This window comes from Equus quagga, chromosome 15 (assembly GCF_021613505.1).
Source record: "Equus quagga isolate Etosha38 chromosome 15, UCLA_HA_Equagga_1.0, whole genome shotgun sequence".
Lineage (NCBI taxonomy): Eukaryota > Metazoa > Chordata > Mammalia > Perissodactyla > Equidae > Equus > Equus quagga.
Window position 1 is genome coordinate 36,905,742 of NC_060281.1, and position 20,140 is coordinate 36,925,881.

The 20,140-nt window shown below is 42.2% G+C and overlaps 2 protein-coding genes across 5 annotated transcripts; both read right to left on the bottom strand.

Moving 5' to 3' along the window:
- ZSCAN26 (zinc finger and SCAN domain containing 26) lies at positions 1 to 11,255 on the bottom strand. 4 transcript variants are annotated; one of them, XM_046639392.1, is made up of 5 exons: positions 11,223 to 11,252; positions 6,199 to 6,277; positions 5,794 to 6,111; positions 5,398 to 5,515; positions 1 to 1,796 (listed from the first exon to the last, which is right to left on the bottom strand). In XM_046639392.1, the coding sequence occupies exons 2-5, from the start codon at positions 6,211 to 6,213 to the stop codon at positions 892 to 894; spliced, it is 1,356 nt and encodes a 451-aa protein (XP_046495348.1). In that variant the 5' UTR covers positions 6,214 to 6,277; positions 11,223 to 11,252; the 3' UTR covers positions 1 to 891. The 4 variants fall into 4 exon arrangements, with proteins under 4 accessions (XP_046495348.1, XP_046495344.1, XP_046495347.1 ...); XM_046639388.1 differs by having other exon boundaries at positions 5,794 to 6,277; positions 11,223 to 11,255; XM_046639391.1 differs by having other exon boundaries at positions 5,797 to 6,277.
- Positions 11,256 to 17,963: 6,708 nt separating this feature from the next.
- NKAPL (NFKB activating protein like) lies at positions 17,964 to 19,535 on the bottom strand. Its single transcript, XM_046639398.1, has one exon. It carries the CDS (start codon positions 19,478 to 19,480, stop codon positions 18,257 to 18,259), a length of 1,224 nt encoding a protein of 407 aa, XP_046495354.1. The 5' UTR covers positions 19,481 to 19,535; the 3' UTR covers positions 17,964 to 18,256.
- Between the last annotated feature and the right edge of the window lie 605 nt (positions 19,536 to 20,140).

A 20,140-nucleotide genomic window follows, 5' to 3' on the forward strand; every position in this document is an offset into this window, starting at 1 on the left:
TCTCCTCCAAGCTGACTTTATTGTTTGACTTTCAAAGAATTCCAGAACAAGCAACATTTTAAAACTGCATCATCAGTATTAAAGGGAAAAAGTCCAATTTGTTTCCCCAGACATTTATTGAATAGTGTCTATGCAGCAGCCACCAGACTGGCACTGGAGTTATCAAGTAAGACAGTTGCTACTTGGATTAATTCAGCATGGTTCATTCAAATGACTTAGGAAATTTCTTCCGCAAGCTAAATAAAACCTTGATTTCTAACTTGAATCAATGAAAGTATTGTGGCAAGGATGGGGGTGGGAAATGGTAAAATTAGATTATCTTTGCTTTCCAAAATGCTTCCACTGATTGGGGGCAGGGGAAGATGGGGGGAATGCCAGTGGAAGTGGGGGAGGTGTTAGTAAAACCAGTTGGGGGAAATGGTCTCCCTTAACCTGCACTTTAAGACACCTTTAAGTGCGGTATATTTCCAAACAGCATGAGTTTTATTTTATAGGAGAGAGTTGCTGTAGCATATGCAAAAATCTCAACCTGCTCTTTTTCTGCTGAAGCCTGTAAATCTGTGGACACTTGATTCGCCGCTGACTTCAAAGCCCTTACTCAATCACAAGGCTCTCTACTACTTGGAGATGCGTAATTATGCATTTACTATGTTCAAAGCTCTGAGAAGTCCTGCAGTAAAGATGCTGTTTTACTTTGATCCCACAGTACCATCTAGGATCAAATTATTGTGGTCCAAAGCTGACTTCAAGGAAAACAAAGAAAAGTGGAGGCAGATAGCCTCCAACTTGGCCCCCAAGAGTTCTCTGCCAGAGGTGGCTAGAGTGACTTTTCCTAAAGTGCTGTTTGCTTGTTACTGTGCTGTCTCTGATGTTCTATAAGGAGAGGACACATCAGGAAGCCAGTTTTTCTTTGTGGTGATATCTCTGATGTTGAAAAAGACCTGACCTCTGTCTGAAGGCTTCTCCACATTCATCACACTCATAGGGTTTTTCTTCGTTGTGGATTCTCACGTGCTGAGCGAGGTGTGAGTTTAGTCGGAAGGCTTTCTGGCATATACTACACTTGAAAGGTTTTTCTCCAGTGTGAATCCTGTGATGTCGAATAAGGTCTGAGGTCAAACTAAAGGCTTTCCCACACTCGTTACACTGGTGGCTTTTGGAGTGGCTGTGGATTCTCTGATGGTGGGTGAGGAGAAGGGCCTGACTAAAGGTTTTCCCACACTCCTTGCACTCACAGGGCTCCTCCTGACTGTGAATTCTCTGGTGTCGATTAAGGTGAGAGCTGCGCCTAAAGTTCTTTCCACAGTGGATACAGAGATAAGGTTTCTCTCCAGTATGGATTCTGAGATGTTCCAAAAGGCCTGCGTTCTGGCTAAAGACTTTTCCACACTCCTTGCACTGATAAGGCTTCTCGCCAAGATGGATTTTCTGATGTCTGACAAGGTGTGAACTTCTCTGAAAGGCTTTCCCACACTCGTGACACTGATGACCTTTCTCTCTAGAACGGATTTTCTGATGTCCAGTAACACTAGAATTCTGACACACTTGAGATTCACAGAGCTTTTCTCCCATGTGCGTACCTTCATGTTTAGTCAGGTCTGAGCGCTGGATGAAGCCCTCCCCACAGTCTGAGCGTGTAGAGGCGGTCTTCTTCTTGGGCTTGGCCTGCTGCCTTTCCAAGTCAGAGCCCTCATAATGAGCCTCTGGGGGTTCAGATATCTTCCTAGATGATTCCACTCCTCCACAAGGTTCTGTCTCTACAACCAGCTTCCCATTCTCCATCCTTGTCTCCTCACCTGAAACATTAAATATATACCACCAATTACTTGTTTTTTGGTGCTTGGGGAATGGAATCTGCAATTAGGAGGAAAAAATTTAAATCAAGCCATGTGTGCAAAGTGGAAATGTTGTGGATGCTTGTGTTTGCATAGAATGTATACAGAATGATACATAAGATATTGTTAACAGTAGTTGCCTTTGGGGAAGGACAGGGGATTGCAGTGGGAGGTGACTTATTTTCAATATCTGAATTTTATCATGTGATATACACACGCGCGTGCGTCCACACACACACACACAAATACACACACACAAGTTAGCAAGCAAGCAAACTGTCCTAACCTATACAGGTTTCCCCTGCCATCCAAAAGTTCGCTTTACGCCACTTGGCTTTTAAGAAAGACCTACATTAATATGGGCTTTCACTAACCGAAAGAAATCTGAAGATTTTTACTTTTACAAAAAAAGGCGGAAAGCGAAAATAGCATTCAGCATGTGCTGCAGCAAGCTGTTAACTGAGGTAGCACACACCCCAAGCAGCGAGAGTGGCGCCACCATGCTCCTTCCCCAGGAACTACACTCGGCATCTCAGCATCAAGCCGCCATGGCTTTGAACTGTCTGTGAGCATCTGTACTTTATCTCAATTTATTTTGCTAGGTAATTTTGTGAGTCTGGGAACACTTGAAAATTTTTCCCATATAAATTAATGGTAATTGCTTCTTCACTTTACACCATTCAGCTTACGAAAGGTTTCACAGGAACGCTCTGCTTTTGGATAGCAGGGAAAACCTGCATATTCTTGAAAATGGTTTGTCACATGGAAAATAAAAAAGCTAGGTCAATTGAGGACCCTGGGGCCAATAAGAAAGGGATAGCACCGGAATTGAAGAAATAAACTGGAAACAAAGAAATGTAGACATGGTGCCAATTTTATCACTGATTACCTGTGTAATCTTAGAAAGGTAATTTTAAAGCCTCTGGGCTCAGTATCCTCACCAATAAATCAAAACCACTGGCCCACAAGACCTTGAGGCTAACATGAAGTTCACGAAGATGTCCTGGCCTTTCATGATCTCCTTGGACAGCAGTAACTGCTTTCCTGTGTGGTTCAACAGAGCTATTATATCTCAATGCTCATATGTCTGGTACATAAGAGACACCAAACAATGTTTGCTGAATAAAACCTAAGCTCAGACACACGGGCAGAAGGGTGAGAGGGATGGGCAGATAGGATAAGTCTTCTAAGGCCAGGGGCGTGAGTGGGGATGGGGATGCAAAGTCAGAATGAGAGAGTAAAAGGGGAGGTGGATAGAGAAGACAGAAGAGAGAGATCCTAAGCAGCACTAATAATAAATGAGGGTTAATCAGTGTGAGTAAGATAAAGGCAGCAGGTCACTGAAAAAGTGAGAGTAGATGCGAGCCGAAAATGAAAGTGAAAGTAAAGGGAGTGATAAGGAGACGTCAGAGAAAGTACAGTCACATGCAGGGGGTGGGAAGATTAAACAAGTAGACAATGTACTGTGTGTAAAGGCCCTTTGCAAGAGAATGAAGTCGCCTACATGGGGGAGGGGAGGAGAATTAAAGGAAGAGAATAGGAGAGATTCTTTTCCAGCAATGATATAATAACATATACAACTAAAATTAGGGGAAAGGTCCTAAAACCAAAAAACAAGTGAACTTTGAATACAAAATAACATTTTCAACAGATCCAGAGGGTAAAGAACAATTTCAAGAATCTACTGTCACTAAATTTACTTTTCATATTTAAAATATACACTCATCATTGATTACATGGCGTAAATTCATTTCTGCAAGGCTATTCAGAAAAGGCAGGCCCTTCTCTTTCAGTTACTTTACTGAGAAAGCTTCCAGAAGAGACCCTTTGAAGCAGACTCAGAAATTGAACAGGGAAAGTAGATAGTAGGTAAAGGAAGGCTTTAGAATCAAAATCAGCCTTCATCAAATAGACATTTATTGAGGGGCTGCTCTAGGCCAGGGACTGTAGCAGACTCAGGAAACATACCAAGCCCCTGGCCTTTCAGTCTGGCAGGAGAGAAAGAGATGTAAACCAGCACCTATAACACAAGGTGGTCAGTTCTATGACAGAAGAGACCTTGGAGCTCTAGGAGCACAGGTGGGGAAATGAGCCTAGACGTGGGGGACGTAGGGAAGGACAGAGAAAGTGATGCCTAAGCTTGGTCCTGAAGGACGAGCAGGAATTAGTCAGGGAGACTAAAGGAAAAAGTATTCCAGACAGAAGAAACAAGGCAGGAGAGGCTCAAAAGAAACAGCAAGGAGCAAATGGGAAATGGAATGTAGCCTGGCATGATGGGAAGACACAGTGTGAGCAAGTGGACAAAGGGTGACTGACTATCCCAATTTGTCTGGGAATGAGGAGTTTCCCAGGATGTGGAACTGTCAATGCTAAAATCTCAAGCAAACTGGAACAAGTTCATTATGCTCGTGGACATGAGGCTGAGAGGTCAGCAGATGCCAGAACAGCCACTTGAGGCCTTTGTTAATGGCTATTGGAAATCACTGAAGGTGGTGGTTTTTTCTTATCTTTATTTTTTACTTTTTATTACGGACTTTTTCAAACATCAAAAAAAACATGTTGAAAGAATAACATTACTCATCTCACTGAAGCGTTTTAAGGAGGGGAGCAACATTAATGAATTTGTGTTTAAATGATGGAGAATGAATAGGAGGTAACTTAACTTCAGTGGAAGCACCAAGATGACAGATATTAAAACAAAAAGAGAGAAGCAGGCTGTGTCAAACCAGAAAAAGGAAAATAAAAATGAAAGGGACAGAAATTAGAGAGATTTCAGTGTCAAAGAAAATATAGTAGAGCGAAAAAATAATCCAGGTGACATTTAGAAATAAGACAGGGGCCAGCCCAGTGGCGCAGCAGTTAAGTTCGCATGTTCTGCTTCTCAGCAGCCCGGGGTTCGCCGGTTCGGGTCCTGGGTGCGGACATGGCACCGCTTGGCACGTCATGCTGTGGTAGGTGTCCCACATATAAAGTAGAGGAAGATGGGCACGGATGTGAGCTCAGGGCCAGGCTTCCTCAGCAAAAAGAGGAGGACTGGCAGTAATTAGTCAGGGCTAATCTTCCTCAAAAAAAAAAAGAAAAGAAAAGAAATCAGACAGTAGCCATTTACAGTAATTCGACAGCAATAAGAAAAAATGAGTAATGAGGCATGTGGCTGGAATCCTTTGCTTTGGGTGAGAAGCTAGCACTTCTTTTTTTATCCACCCCTACAGTAATGGGGAGAATAGCACGGTGAAGGTCCGCACAGCAGAAGGCTTCAGTTGTAATTGAACAACAACAAAAATACAGGGATGGGGTACAAGGGAAATGTTTGGGGGGATGAAGACTTTCATATCTTGATTGTGATGGTGATTAAATTATTGTAATTATTTCACCTTTGTGAAAACCCATTGACCTGTACACTTACAAAGAGTGAATTTTGCTGTATGTAAATTATACCTCAATAAACCTGACTCAAAACAAATACCAAAAACAAAATGCCAACGGTGCTGAGCAGGGCCCGAGGAGCAAACTACGAAACCCACCACATCCCACCTGCCAGAAGGGGCAGTCTACTTCTTACCCTTCTCCTTTTCGGGCTTTGTAACTTCATGCTCAAGCTGGACCTGCTGCTCCTGCACTGCTTTCGGAGGGGCTGTCTCCTCCACAAGCATTTTCTGTTCCTTTGCCCGGTCTGGGTGCTAGAGACAATTAGGTACATGTGGGTTTAGGAGGAAACTGCTGTTCAGAAAAACACTTCAATGTTAGGAAAGAGGCTGGGGGGTCTGGAGCAGATTCCGCTTCCTCCCAGCAGAAAACAGGTAAGGCTGAGGGAAGACCTACAGCAACGAACAGCCAGGCTGGAATGAAACGGAACCAAAGCGTAGAAATTCTCCTCCCGCTGCAGAGCTCACATCCACCTCTCTGGCCAGAGGTCTCAATTCCCGCTTTCCTGCAAGAGAGCACACCTGACCCTTACCACCTGCTGTCCTCTTTCTCCAAGCGCTGGCTGCAGATCCTCCAGTACAGTGACTACGTCCTCCCCACTCTCTGGGTGATGCTCCCACACTCGGGCCTGGAGCTCCTCGGGCAGGATGGTCAGGAACTGCTCCAGCACCAGCAGCTCCAGAATCTGCTCCTTGCTGTGGGTCTCAGGCTGTAGCCACTGGTGGCAAAGTTCCCGGAGTCGGCTCAGGGCTTCTCGAGGTCCTGTGGTCTCTTCATAGCGCAACTGCCTGAACTGTTTGCACAGCGGCTCCTGTCCAGGGCCTGTGCTGTTTCCTTGCAGCTGGAATCCCTGTTGCCAAGCAGAGTGGTGATGCTGCTTCACCACCCGAAGCCCCTCCTTCTTCAGATTCAGAGGAGCCGGGGAATGAGCACTCACCGAGGCTGCTGCCATCCCCAGCTTCACACTGCTCTCTGTGTGGAAGAACTTTCTTTTGACTGTCTCCTCAGGGCTATTCCTGAAAATGTAATAACAAGAATCACAGAAACAGTAGTGATAGTAGTACTGATAACAAGAACAACAACAGCAATACCCCTTTATTGGATTTAGACATTTCCAATAATTACTATCCATTTTTTTCTCTCCAAAACAACCACTCCTAAAAAAGGAACACACATACAAAATAAGAAAATTCTCTTTACAGAAGATTATCAGCTAAGATGGCAGGAATAACAGATTTGGAAAATTACCATGTTGCAGCCCCTGACGAAATAACTAATTCAATCAAGGACCTCAAAGGAGTGAAAGCACTAGGTGAAAGGAGTGGGGTGAAAGGACATTCTCATCATCTCAAAGAATCACCACACTGATGGCTTATTAATTCCAAAGGAAAAGATGGAGATATCTGGCAGTCACAAACTTAATCAAATGATCAAGCCTAGCAACACCAACAGTAAGACAACCAACCTTGTGCTTTCACACCTATGTAGCATTTTTACTAAAAATGTTTAAGATGAATCTAATAATGAATAAACTTTCAGATAAATCCAGAATGCAGCTCATCTAAACAGGCATGGAATCTTCAAAACAATCAATTTCACAAAAATAAAAAGAAGGTGTGAGGAAGGTATTGTTCTAGAGATAGTGAAATGCAAGGTGTGAAATTGGCTCCTGAGTTAAAAAAAAAAAAGATAGAAATATTTTTTGAAGGATTCAGAAATCATCATATGAATGATGTATAGGCAAACCACAGCCTGGCAAACCAAACAGAGCCCAAAGCCTGTTTTTGTCCATAAAGCTTTACTGGAATACAGCTCCACCCATTTGTCTAGGTATTGCTCACATCTGCTTTTGCACGACACTGGCAGGTCTCAGTAGTTGCCACAGAGATCATATCACCTGCAAGGCTGAAAACATTTACTCTCTGGCCCTTTAGAGACAAAGTTTGAAGATCCTGAGAGAGAATTTTCTCAGGTGGGATAACAGTTTTGTGGTCATGTAAGAGAATATCCTTTTATCAGGAGATGGTGCTAAAACTTACTTTAAAATGCTTCAGTAGAAAAAGTGTGTGTGTGGGTTTGTGGGGGAGAGAGAGAGAAAGCAGGCAAATGTAGCAGAGAGTTCACAACTGCTGCTGCATGAGGGTGTATAGCATTAATTGTACTATTCTTCCAACTTTTCCGTAGATTTGAAAATTCTTAAAATGTTTGCGGAGGGGAAAATACAAAATAAGTAAAACTGCTTACAAGTTCATTAAAGCAAGTATCAGAATTACCTAAAAGAATATAAGGATATTCATAACTCATCTCATCAACTGATTGTCTACCATGTGCCAGACTCTCTTAGTTGCAGAGAGACAGAGACAGAAGACAGCTCCCTGGCCTCTACAGCTCTCTGCTTCTCAAGAAATCCTCAGGGAATAATCAATTACTGTTCAGTGTTAAGGGCCATGCTGAAGGTATGCACAGGACGCTAGCAGAGCACAATGGTAAGGCACCTAATTCCAACAGCAGGTCAGTAAAGGCTTCCTGGAGGTGAGTCCCTCTGAGTCTTAAAGACAAGTGAAAGTTAGTCAGGCAAGAAAATAGAGAAAGGGTTTTTTAGACAGAGAGAGAACCTGGGCACAGAGCTGTTGGAAAGCCTGGCACATTCAGGGTAGTAGTTAGTTATGGCTGGGAAAAGGCTATGTGGGGCTGGATCCCTGGGAAACACCTACATGTGGGAAGAGAAGTGAGAAGAGACAAGGGGAGAGGTAGAAGAACAAAGACAGTGGTATCTAGAAGGCCAAGGAGATCTATTTCTGTAAGTGTGGAGTGGTCGAAAGAGCCTGGGCCTCTGACAGGCCTGGGTTCCAATCTAGCCCTGTCAGTTAGAAGCAGTGTGGCCCGGGACAAGTTACTTATCCTCTTGGAGCCTTAGTTTATTCATTTGTAAAATGAAGACAGTACCTAATTCACAGAAATATTTTGAGGTAAATGAGATAATAATTGTAAGAATAGAAATTCACTGCTTTATAATTGGAATTATAAAGAGGCGTTTCTTAAGAGCATGAAATGCTATAGGAAGATGGATTAATCTCAGACCTGACATATGCACTTAATTAAAAAATAAGAAGGTCTTTGTGACCTCTGTGAAGGCAATTCTGGTAGTGGGATAGGAAGAAGAGTCAGCCTGCCATAGGAAAATGAGAAAATGGCAAGCATGAGCAAAAATTACTCCTTCAAAGAATAAGACATTGAATGGAATAAGAGAAATATGACAGAAGCGAGGAAGGGGTAATGTAGAGGACAGGTATGTTTGTAACTTCAGTTACTATCTTTATGCCAATGATTTCCTTATTTTCCAGTCCAGACATCTCAAGAGTGCCAGATCTGTTTCCTCCTGGCTATCTGCTACCTGGATACCTTACAGAAGCCTCTCAAACCCAACATGCCAAAATGAACTCAGAGAATTCTATCATCATCTTTTGGAGCAGGCCGTTGGTATGTGGGGACTTAGCTTTCTTGACGTTGACTACTCCTAAGTGACTCTAAAGATCAGTGAAATGACATCAGCCAAATGCTGACACACGCCTTTGAATCAATATGCATGGGGGGAGTCCTGCAATTAGTGGCTGTGCCTGGCTGGCTAGGCTCCAAATACAGCTTACTGTTATATATTCCTGGATGTGTACATAGTAACACTCTCAGCTGAGAAATATTGTTCTCTGTCAAAAAGGGACCTAAAATTTAAAAAGCCAAATCTTACTATTCCTAATAGAGGTGAAAAACTCCAAGAAAGTGATGACTATTAGCCAGAAAATAAGTTTGGTATTATGATGGTTAATTTTATGTGACAATTTGACTGGGCCATGGGGTACCCAGATATTTGGTCAAACATTATTCTGGGGGTTTCTGTGAGTTTGTTTTTGGATGAGATTAACATTTAAATCAGTAGACAGAGTAGAGCAGGCTGCCCTCTATAATGTGGTAGACTTCATCCAATCAGGTGAAGGTCTGAATAGAACAAAAAGGCTGACTCTCCCCCAAGTAAGAGAGAATTCTCCCTGCCTGACAGCCTTCAAACTGGGACATCGGCTTTTTTCCTGCCTTCAGATTTGAATGGAAACATCGGCTCTTCCTGGGTCTCAAGCCAGCTGGCCTTCTGATTGTAACTACACTATTGGATCTCCTGGTTCTCAGGCCTTTGGCCGCGGAATAGAACTAAACCATCGGCTCTCCTGGGTCACCAGCTTGCCCACTCACCTTGCAGATCTTGGGACTTGCCAGCTTCCGTAATACCATGAGTCAATTCTTTATAATAAATCTATATCTCTATGTGTCCAAGTCTATATATCTTCTATTGCTTCTGCCTCTCTGGAGTACTCCGACTAATACAGGTATATGGTGTAGGTTGTTGAATTAGTGATGGCTCATTTCTATGACGTGATTAAATATATCAAACATAATATATAATAAATAATTTAATAAACTGACCCTTCCAGCCTCTTTTCATATCTCATGCATTAGATCAATCAAGTTCTATTGATTCTGCCTGACTATCTCTCAAATCTATCCACTCCTCTTCCTCCCCTCTGCCACCATCTTCTCCTATCCAGACTACTGCCATTGGTCTTTCTGACTCACCAATCTATTTTCCACACTGCAGGCAATGATCTTTCTAAAGAGGAAAGATGATTACATCTCTGCTGCCTATATTGCATTTAATGGCTCATCATTATCCTTAGGATCACGTCCAAAACATTTAATATGGTTTAAAATTTTCTTATAATCTAATGAACTTTCCATTCCTCAAACTTGCAATGCTCTTTCCTGCTCCTGGGTCCTTCCACTTCTTATTCCTTCTGCCTGGAACACTCTTCAACCCTCCAATTTTCTTTCCATTAATGCCCATATACACTTCATGTCTCAGCATAATAAAACAATAAACCAGCACAACTGTCCTTTGTACTTTACATGTATTAATGCATTTAATCTTCACACAACCCTATCAAGAAGATGCTATTACTAACTCCATTGTATGGAGAAGGAAACTGAACCATGGAGAGTTAAATAACTTACACAAGGTCTCAAAGCTGAACCTTAAATCTTTCCTCCAATACCTCTTGCAGCCACAAGCGAAAATCTTGGATTCATCTGTCTTCTCTTTTACTCTCACAACCCAGGTCTGATCCAAGAGCAAATCCTGTTGGCTCTACCTTCAAAGCAGATCATTAATCTGACCACTACTCACCACTTCCACCATAATTCTAGTCCAAGGTATCCTTATCTCCTACCCAAATTACCTGCAATAGTCTCTGAACTTTTAAGTTTCTCTGACTCCATTCTTACCTGCCGCTACAGTCTATTCTCCTCATGAGTTTCCAGCTATAGATGCTTTAAAATATGTCAGATTATGATTTTCCTCGGCTCAACATCCTCCAAAAACTCTTTTCACGCTAAGTAATGACCAAATTCTTTACACAATACAATGCCCACTTCGTCTATACACCTCTCCCTACACAGACACACTTTCTCTAGTATCATCCTCTACAAACTTCACCCTTGTCCACTGTCCTCCGATGACTCTGATCTCCCTGCTAGTCCTCGAATATGTCAAGCAAGCTGTGGCTTTCCGGCTTTGCACTGGCTGTTCCCTCCCACTAAAAGTCTCGTGCCCCTAAAAGCCACATGGGTCTTTTCAGGTTTCTGCTCAAATATTACCTTCTAAGGCTTACCTTTAATACATGTTTAAAACTGTGCCAAATGGATGGAAAATATGCAGCAGCAGGTCTGCCCAGTTTACTAGGTGCACAGCTTCATCCCTCTCATAGGCCCCAGGATTGACACCTCCCACCCCGGACCCCGCCCCCAGTCCCTAGGGCCCATCTGTCGCAGAAGATTTCTCTGTGCCCCCAGGGAATGAGCCGCTCCCAGCGCCTTGGCCGCAATTCCTCCCCAAGCCGGAGCACAGTCACCACTCACCCTGCCCAGGACCCGCAGCAGGAGCCAGCGCTCTCGAGCACCGTCATAGATCGCCGAGGGGGAGCTCTCGCTCCGCAGCGCACTGTGCTCTCCGCTCTAGGAACGCCGGAGGACCGCGGCTCCATGGTCTCCTGCTTCTGCCTCTCAGAGGTGGCCCGACTCAGCCCGGGCACCAAGCGTTCTCTGGGTCCTGAGGCTGGGACGGGCGTGCTGCTTGAGCTTAGTTTTTTCATTTGTAAGCCGAAGTTTCTTTTATTCATGTAAAAAAAAGGCCAGCTCAGTTTAGTGTTATCACAGACAGTTGGCATTTCCACTTTCCTCACGCACGTAATTACAACACAGACACATACTTTACCGTCTCGCCCGAATTTAAAAAGTCATCAAACTGTGTTCAGATTCGTGGGACCCCTCTCCCTTGTCTAATAGGTGAATGTAGCAAGCAAACTACATGGGTTTTTAAGTCACTACAATAAAATCCGTGCTGTACTGTGAAGCAGCCGTGCGGGCCATCTTCAGCCTGTGTCAAAATGATCTTGCAACCCCACACCTCATGACTGAAGATGCCAGTGGACAGATCCACAACAGGTCAAGACAAAGGCGGGCCTCGCTCTCACATTCCCAGCGGCACTTCTTAGAGACTGAGGGAATAATTCAGGACCCTGGTCCTTGACTCCCTCCACACATAGATAACGTCAGCATGTCTGAGCTTGTTTCATGTATCACCAAGAAATTCTTGTTTATGTTATCTTCAGTGTATGATCTAGAGAAAAGCCCACATGTACTCCATCCCTGTTTTTTTGTTTTTTTTTTTTTGAAATCTACTTGTAAGTTGTTCTTTCCTTTCCTGTTCCCTACAGGTACACTGTTTTGCGAAAGAGAGATAAGCTGCACTTCAACTCAAACACCTCCGAGCAGTTCCATCAGAGCAATACATTGAACTATTTTCCCCAGGTTCCAACTCCTCACTCTGATTATTGAAGAATCTCCTTCACTAATATCACCTAGACTCTTTATTTCAGTTGACAAAACATGGCAAAAACAAATGTCAGGGCCGGCCAGGTGGCACAGCGGTTACGTTCCCACGTTCTGCTTCTCGGTGGCCCGCGGTTCGCCAGTTCGGATCCCAGGTGTGGACATGGCACCGCTTGGCAAAAGCCATGCTGTGTGGTAGGCATCCCACGTATAAAGTGGAGGAAGATGGGCATGGATGTTTGCTCAGGGCCAGTCTTCCTCAGCAAAAAGAGGAGGATTGGCAGTAGTTAGCTCAGGGCTAATCGTCCTCAATAAATAAATAAATAGATAAATAAATGTCAAAGTATCTTGAAGATTAAGTTGAAAAATGAACATATATTTGGACTGACAGGTTTAAGGTAGTAAAAATTAAGTCTGTTACTGCTGGAGAGAATAATCAACAAACTTTACAATGAAAGTAGGTTTGGAGGGGTGAGGGGGGGAGGGGGAACGGGGTGGATGGGGACGACGGACGAGCATCAGATATCACTTTACCAAGAGAAATTCTACAGAAGAAAACAGAAATATTCCATCTCTTACCCAACTTATCATAACCTGTGTTGTTATAGTGTTTGAATAAAATAAATCCTTTTAAAAATCTGAACTTTTCTGTTTAATCAGTTGATACTTTTGAAACACCATTAAATATCATACTAACCATTGTTTTATGACATATGTAATTTATTCAGTGTTTCAAGCATTGAATAATAACAGAAAAAAAGTTTCAGTATCACAAGAAGGGTTATCATTTCCTCCTTGGGTGTCAGAAGCTTGAAAATATATTTTAAAAGTTAAACATATTTACCTTAAAATCTTTCCTTAGGCTAACAAATCCAGACAATGCAAATATTTTACTAATTGAAAGTTAATGTTCTTTCTTGAAGGGAAAAATTGTATATCTGATTTTTTCTATTTTTTTAAAGGGCATATATTTTGTCAAAAATTATATAAGAGATAAGCATAAAACGTAATTTAAAAAAGAAGTAAGGGGCCTGCCCTGTAGCATAGTGGTTAAGTTTGGTGTGCTCTGCTTCAGTAGCCCCGGTTCGGGTTCAGATCTCAGGTGCAGACCCATACCACTCAGCCATGTTGCAGTTGAAACCCACATACAGAGTGGAGGAAGATTGGCACAGATGTTAGCTCACGGATAATCTTCTGGGGTGGGGGGGCAAGGAAGTAAATATATCTCAATTCATTTACTCTCCCTTTCAAACTCCCTACTATGGCTGGCTTCTTAAATGTCTCTCATATTATCAAGGCTGAGATTATTGCTGATATACGTTGCATTGGATATACCATGAAAATCAAAATCTTTAATATAGCTTAACGAAGAAGAGTTTTTAAAAAATTAAGGTGTGCATTTTTAATTAAAGTAGTCTGTTTTTCTCCTCTGCAAGGGGTAGGAATAGATAAAGTGAGAATAAATCAAAATACAATTTATACCAAGAGAGACTACATATTGCTAATAACAAAATCAAATTTCAAAGTTCAGATTCTTATTTTCCAGGACTATCCTTATTTTTATAAACAAAATGGTGGTCTGTATATTTCCATCAGGTCAATTCATAGGATATTCAAAATAAAAGCTTCTTTTTCTATATGATCAGTAGAAGCACTATTGTATTGCAAATCATGCTCCCATGCTGTAGCATGTGAAAATCAATAAAGGGTAACTTCATTTAAAATGGAATTGGAAGGCCAGAAGGAGGAGCTTCCATGCAGTACTGGTTAGGTCAATTAAAGGACAGATAGTCAATTACAGACCCCAATAGAGACAAGTGAACAGAAAAGAATTATCAATTACAAGAAGAAATGTGCGTTACATCCCAAACAGAAATTGACTACCCCAGCAACTCAGCCAATGAGAAATCATTACCACCCTGAACTCTCACTTTTCTCTGATGGATTTCTTTGAAAACGACCCCTCCCAATTTCCTTCTTTTTCTCTATAAAATAACGTTCCTCTCCCTTGTTTGTTGGATTTGCCTATGGCCTGCCATAGCAGGGACAACCTGAATTGCAATTCTTTGGCTATTCTTGAATAAACTGATTTTATTGGTGAAATAACTAGCTGTTTTATTTTAAAGGTTGACAAGCATAAGTTCTTATCTTTCTGTAATGAGGCTTTCTGCTCTTCTCTCTGCTTTCACCAATACAGCAAGATCTCATTCATTGTTCTGAATTTTGAAATAGAAAATTGTGTGGCCAGTGATTGTTCTAAACAATCAAAGACCTACAAATGAAGCCAATAAACTTAACCTGTAGTTTAATCTTAGGAAATCTATAACTTTAAGTCATCATATTAATGGGCTAATAAGGAAAAATCATATGATCTCCAGAAATGCTAAAAAGTCATTTAATAAAATTTAACATGCATTTCTGATTAAAAGGGGAAACTCTTAATAAGATAGGAATAGATGGATACTTCCTTTATAGGGCAAAAATAAATACTTTCCAAACAAAAAGCTTCCCTCATGCTTGATGGTGATATTTTACAAGTATTCTCATAAAAATCCAGCTGAATTTGTCAGATGAAGAATAAAAAGACAGCAATTTTCCAAACCTATAATTTCTTACTCCCTGAGTTGCTGATAGCTATGGATAAGAAATACCCTCCGTTGTGCTACAGAACTTCAAAAAAAAAAAAACTGCCATGAAATACCCATTTGCACCCTTTATGCCAGTGGTGGAGTTTTCATATTTTGTGAAACACTATTTTAGATAATTCCATGAAGTCATAAAATAATGGTCCATGAGAAAGTTAAGATGTTTCGTAAAATTTATCAATTGTGAATTAATCGTCAGTGGTCTCACTAGTTTGCTTTCTTGGGCTATTTCTCAGCACTGAATACAACTCAGGGTAACTCCGCCAGTTAAAGCAAGCTGTTTGATCTGTTCAACTTCCTCCTGGAGCAGAGTTTAATAATACAGTTATCTCATGGTTTCTTGAACCCTAAACATGAGACAAAACTTTTGTACTGTTTTACTTCTATTCCACAACCCATAACCACATACTCTGGACAAAATCAGTGTAAAAAAAATTGTTCTCCTTTTATTAGCTCCTCCGAGACAAAATAATCTGCAAACAAGTTCCAAATCTCAAAATCTCTTTTAAGGAAGATTTACTGGCCAGGTTCCTCTCTAAGCGCAGCATAACTTGTTAAGTATAATGACAGCACAAAATGCTGTCACAAGAACTCTGCTGTAGGCATTAAACTTACTATTTGCTGCATTATGTGTATTTTATCAGTTTGGAAAGGAAGCCCACCAATCTTATTTTGGCTTACTCAGAAGCCACAGTTTCTCAGCTGCATCTTTTTCCCAAGTCAGAAAAACAAAGAAACAAAGATATTTGATTATATGGCTAGTGTTAGGGAATTTTTTAGGCCTTAAACGGCATTATGATCAAGTGTTCCCAGAAAAGCAATTCAAAAGGCAAGTAAGAGGGAAAAGTATCTACAAGATATGTGATAAAGAGCCAATTTATTATTTTAAGAGTTCTTGTGATCAATAAGAAAAAGACCAAAAACCAGGTAGGAAAATGGACAAAGGCTATAATGTGAGTAGTTCACACATACACACAAGGAATTACAAAAAACTTATACATATATGAAAAGACGCTTAACTTTACTCTTACTTAAAGAAATAAAAATAAAATAAAAAATGAAATGCCATTTTTCACCTATCAGATTGGCAAAGATCAAAAGGCTTAGAAGTACAATGTCATCAATGACATAGGTGAGTGTATAAACTGGTACATCTTATTTGGAAGGCAATGTTGCAGTATCTATTAAAATTTTAAAACCCATAGAGCTCAAATGTGATTATTCTTAGACTTTCCCTGAAAACTCTCTCAAAAATGCCCCCCATTACTGCCTCTAGCCCCTTATTTTCTTCATAGCATGCTGCAATTTCTAAGTATTTGTCAACTCTTTAAGGTCTGTCTACCCCAGTAGAATGTAAAATTCCATGATGGCAGGGATCAAGCCTAACTTGTTTGTTGGTTTAACCCCAGTACCTGCCATAATGCCTACCATACAGAAAACACCTAATAAATTTATTTTCCTTTTGATCCAATAACTCCACTTTGAGGTACCCATTTTTAGATGACCCAAAGGATTCTTTTTGACCCAACAATTCTACTTCTATATGGATATGCTTCAGACAATACTCACACATCCACAAAGATTTTCACTACACTGTTGTGTAAAAGCAAAATATAGGAAATATTTTAAACATCCAATAAAATATGGTCCTTCCATTCAATAGAATACTACAAAGTTGTTTAAAAAATGAGGTAGATTTATATGCATTGATATAAAACATCTCCAAGATGTATGGTTAGGTGAAAAAAAAAGGTGTAGATCCATGCATATAATGTGGTATGGTTTGTTTCTAAAATTGGAAATATACATATGCAACAAGGTGGCTTTCACCAGTGTTCTCCAACCCTCTTTGTGGGAAGTCTCAAACTTGTATGGTCCATGTCAATCAAGTCACACATTCGAATGAAAATACCCTTCAACATCACACTGCCCTGCCAGATTCTAGAACCCCACCACCTCACCTTCAGTTCTGTGAGGTTTACCAGGGTCTTGAGCCTTGAAAAGAGGGTTATTCAAAATAGGTAGTTTGGTTAGGGTCAAAATGAAGTCTCAGGGTTCAGGCAGATGTCACTGAATGACAACAAAGGCTTTATCATAGACAATGAGTGGAGCTCTCTCTAAAGTCTTTGCCAGCTCTGGTGCTAGCCAGTCTCTCAATACCAACTCTCCCATCCACACGGTCCTTCATGATCTGGTCTCCTTTTCATAAGCTTTACCAACTGCATCCTCATTTATACCTTCTCATTTTTTCTTTCTCCTAGTCTAGGTGGCACCTTATCTACTCTTTGGAAGGCTGAAGCACCCTGGATCTTCATCTTTTCTCTTTTATGTCTATTTTTATGGAGAAACCCTATGTCACCTTCACTCAGGCATTTGGCTTCTAATAGTCAAAACCAAACTTTTCTTGAAGAAAACTTTGGCCTTCAGCACATGTACTCTCTATTCTGTTTTTAAAAAATCATTCAAAACTGCAGCAGGCATCTGTTGGTTGCCTATCCTCCCTTCCCAACATTACCCTGATTTTCATTCAGGTATCCCCTCCTTCCCTGTGTAGCCCATAAACTGACCATACCTACAGCTCCAGGAGTAGGCCATTCTATTTCCCTGGCAACAGCACCTGTTTTGAGGATAGGCATGTGACTTAAGCTAATCCAATTAGGGTGAATCTCAGGATTCTTGTTCGGACTATCAGGACAGAAATGTTCTTTCTCTCTTCAAAGGTGGATCAGGAAATATATAACCAAACTCAGGAAATCTGGCAGCCCTTTTGTTAAGGGAAACCAGACTGAGGAGGAAAATGAACTATACAGAAGAAAGAAGCCAAAGTCCTATTAAAGCCATGCAGGAATCCCATCCTCCTGCTGGACTCTTCAGTTACACAAGCCAGTACATCTCTATTTTTTAACTCAGTCTGTTAACTGCAACCAGGATATATTCAATTGAATTCTTTGTTCTGGGGTTGTTCTGGTCCTCCCTGGGGCAAATGAATGGCTCCATGAGGAATGAAGCCCCCCAAGAGAGAGAAAAGTCAGGGCAACAGGAAAAAAACCTTCAGGTTAACAGCTCCAAACCTATTGGAGCTAATTCTGCAAAATGCATGCCTGTATATACACAGAACTTATGGGCAGACATAGAAGACACCAAAAAGAGATTTCTTTGGGGAGAAGGAGTAGGGACTGGGGTGAAAGACTCATTTTACTGACTTACTGTAGTGTTTGAATATTTTTTAAACCATGTGCACATATTACTTCTTTAAGTTAAAAATAACGAAAAATAACTTGCAAAAGAAAACTTAAAAAGCAGCTTTTTCTTGAGGGACTTACAGCATAGGCACAGTAGCAACATAAAGTGTTTTAATACTATTTTGCTCATATAAAATTGTTGTTGTTAAAAGTCCTGCTGTAGAACAAAAAGTCCTTAGTTGTTATCTTTCCCTTTTGTCTTTCTGTACACCATCTCTCGGAAACTGGCTAGAATCTTATTCTCTCTCTTTCGTCTCTCCTCCTGGTTAAAGGATGCAAGGGCTCTCTTCTCATCAGCACTGTAGATTTGGTTCTCTTTGCGCAGTCGCACAGCCTCCATTCTGCGATGCCTGCTACCACTCATAACATAACCGGAGCATTCAAATGAAGCAATCTCTTCACTTGTCAGCCCAATTTCACCTCTTCGTGGGATACGCTTTCCAGCTTTTACATACTCAGCCATAGCTGCACCTTCACCCGGGAGCAGAGCATGGCCATAGTTCAAAGGTTTCTCATCTTGAGAGGTGTGTATTACAGGTGCTTCTGGACCTATTAGAGCCGTGGTATCGGCAATCTTTGACTGCTTAATCCATATATGGTCTGGAAACTCTCCTTCTGAATCCTTACAGCTTGAATCACTGGAATCTTTTTTAGTCTTCTTATTCTTCCTTTTCTTGGTTTTTTTTGCTCTATGTTTCTTTTTCTTTTCTTTCTTCTTGGCTTTCTTGGCTCTCTTTTTATCATCAATGGAGCCAGAGTTAGTGTCAGAGTCTGAATCACTGTCACTATTATCGGAATATTTCCTATGTTTTCTCTTGGACTTTTTCTTTCTTTTTTTCTTGTTTTTTGAACGAATGGTCTTCTTTTTCTTTTTTTGTTCCAAGCTGGAATCTGAAATGCTGCTCTCCTGAGTCTTTACTTCTTCATCCTCAACTGGGCTGCGCTCATCAGAATCAGGCTCAGGAAACTTGGGAGACAGCCCCCACACCTCAGGAGCTCCCACCTCCCCAATCCTTTCTCGCTCCCTCAGCCGCCTCTGCCGATAGCTCTCCTCTTTATCCTTCTCGCAGTCCTCCGCCCACTGCCGGTCGCCCGCGTAGTGGTGGTGATGGTGGCGGTACCCGCCACAGTAGGTCGAAGATGAGGATGAGAAGAAGTAGTTGCGGAGCCCGGAGAGCCGCTCTCGAGACCCCGAGCGGCTAAGGCGGTGAGGGGTGTCCACGCCCGTCCCGCCCCACCGAGGCCTGACGCCCTCGCGGCCGCGGGAGTGGGAGCCGGAACGGCCGCTCCAAGGGGAGCGCCTGGCCTGCGCGGACGGCGGGCTCCCGGACGAGCTGCGTCGCCGTCTCCGAGATCCCGGGGTGTCCTCGGGATAGCGGGACCCGGACGTTGGCGCCATGACCAGCGCTTTCGCAGGCAGCCAGCTGGTCAACGCACTGCCGTTACCGCAGAGACCCAGCGGGCTTCCACTTCTCGTCCACGCAGGCGCGCTAGCAACGGTCCCGCGCGCGACTTCCGCTTCCGGCCGGTTGTCAGGCGAAGACCCAACCCGCGGGAGGGCCGTGAGGCGCCTGCCTTGGGTGAGGCTGTCTGGGGGCTTCTTGTTGGGAGTGGGTAAAGGGGCATGGTCGGATTTACATTCCCCAGACTGAGCCCCCTGGGAACATGAAAACAATTCATATCAATGAATCCCTCTAGTGTTCAAACACTCCCTTCTCTGCTTGGGTATTTAACCATCTTAGTACTTCCCTTCGCTCCTCCCATTCTCACTTCCGCCCTCTTTATCTTTACCTCTCAGTGGAGGTTCCTGCTTCCCACGTTCCTCTTGTTTATCCCTCAAAAAGGAGCTTGTCCACCATCTTCAGGGGGGAAATACGTTTATTAATAACTTCCAAACCCTGCTTGTTCCTACTGGAAGCAAAAACCAGAATTTCTTTTGGAATCAAAGTTTGAGCTCAGCCTCTGAGCCAAGTGAGGGCCAGGATCATGATTTTAATTCTTAAGTTCCCAGACTTTTCTACCCCAGCAGCACAGAGACGCATTCAACTCAGTCTTATCC

Bases quoted from the DNA above. Each gene is read 5' to 3' on its own strand.
- NKAPL (XM_046639398.1), bottom strand. From the start codon at position 19,480: ATGGCGCCAACGTCCGGGTCCCGCTATCCCGAGGACACCCCGGGATCT.
- ZSCAN26 (XM_046639388.1), bottom strand. From the start codon at position 6,213: ATGGCAGCAGCCTCGGTGAGTGCTCATTCCCCGGCTCCTCTGAATCTG. The intron at 5,516-5,793 runs GTAAGGGTCAGG...AATTGTCTCTAG, and splicing joins GAGAAAGAGGACAGCAGGTG to CACCCAGACCGGGCAAAGGA. The intron at 1,797-5,397 runs GTAAGAAGTAGA...TTAATGTTTCAG, and splicing joins AAAGCCCGAAAAGGAGAAGG to GTGAGGAGACAAGGATGGAG.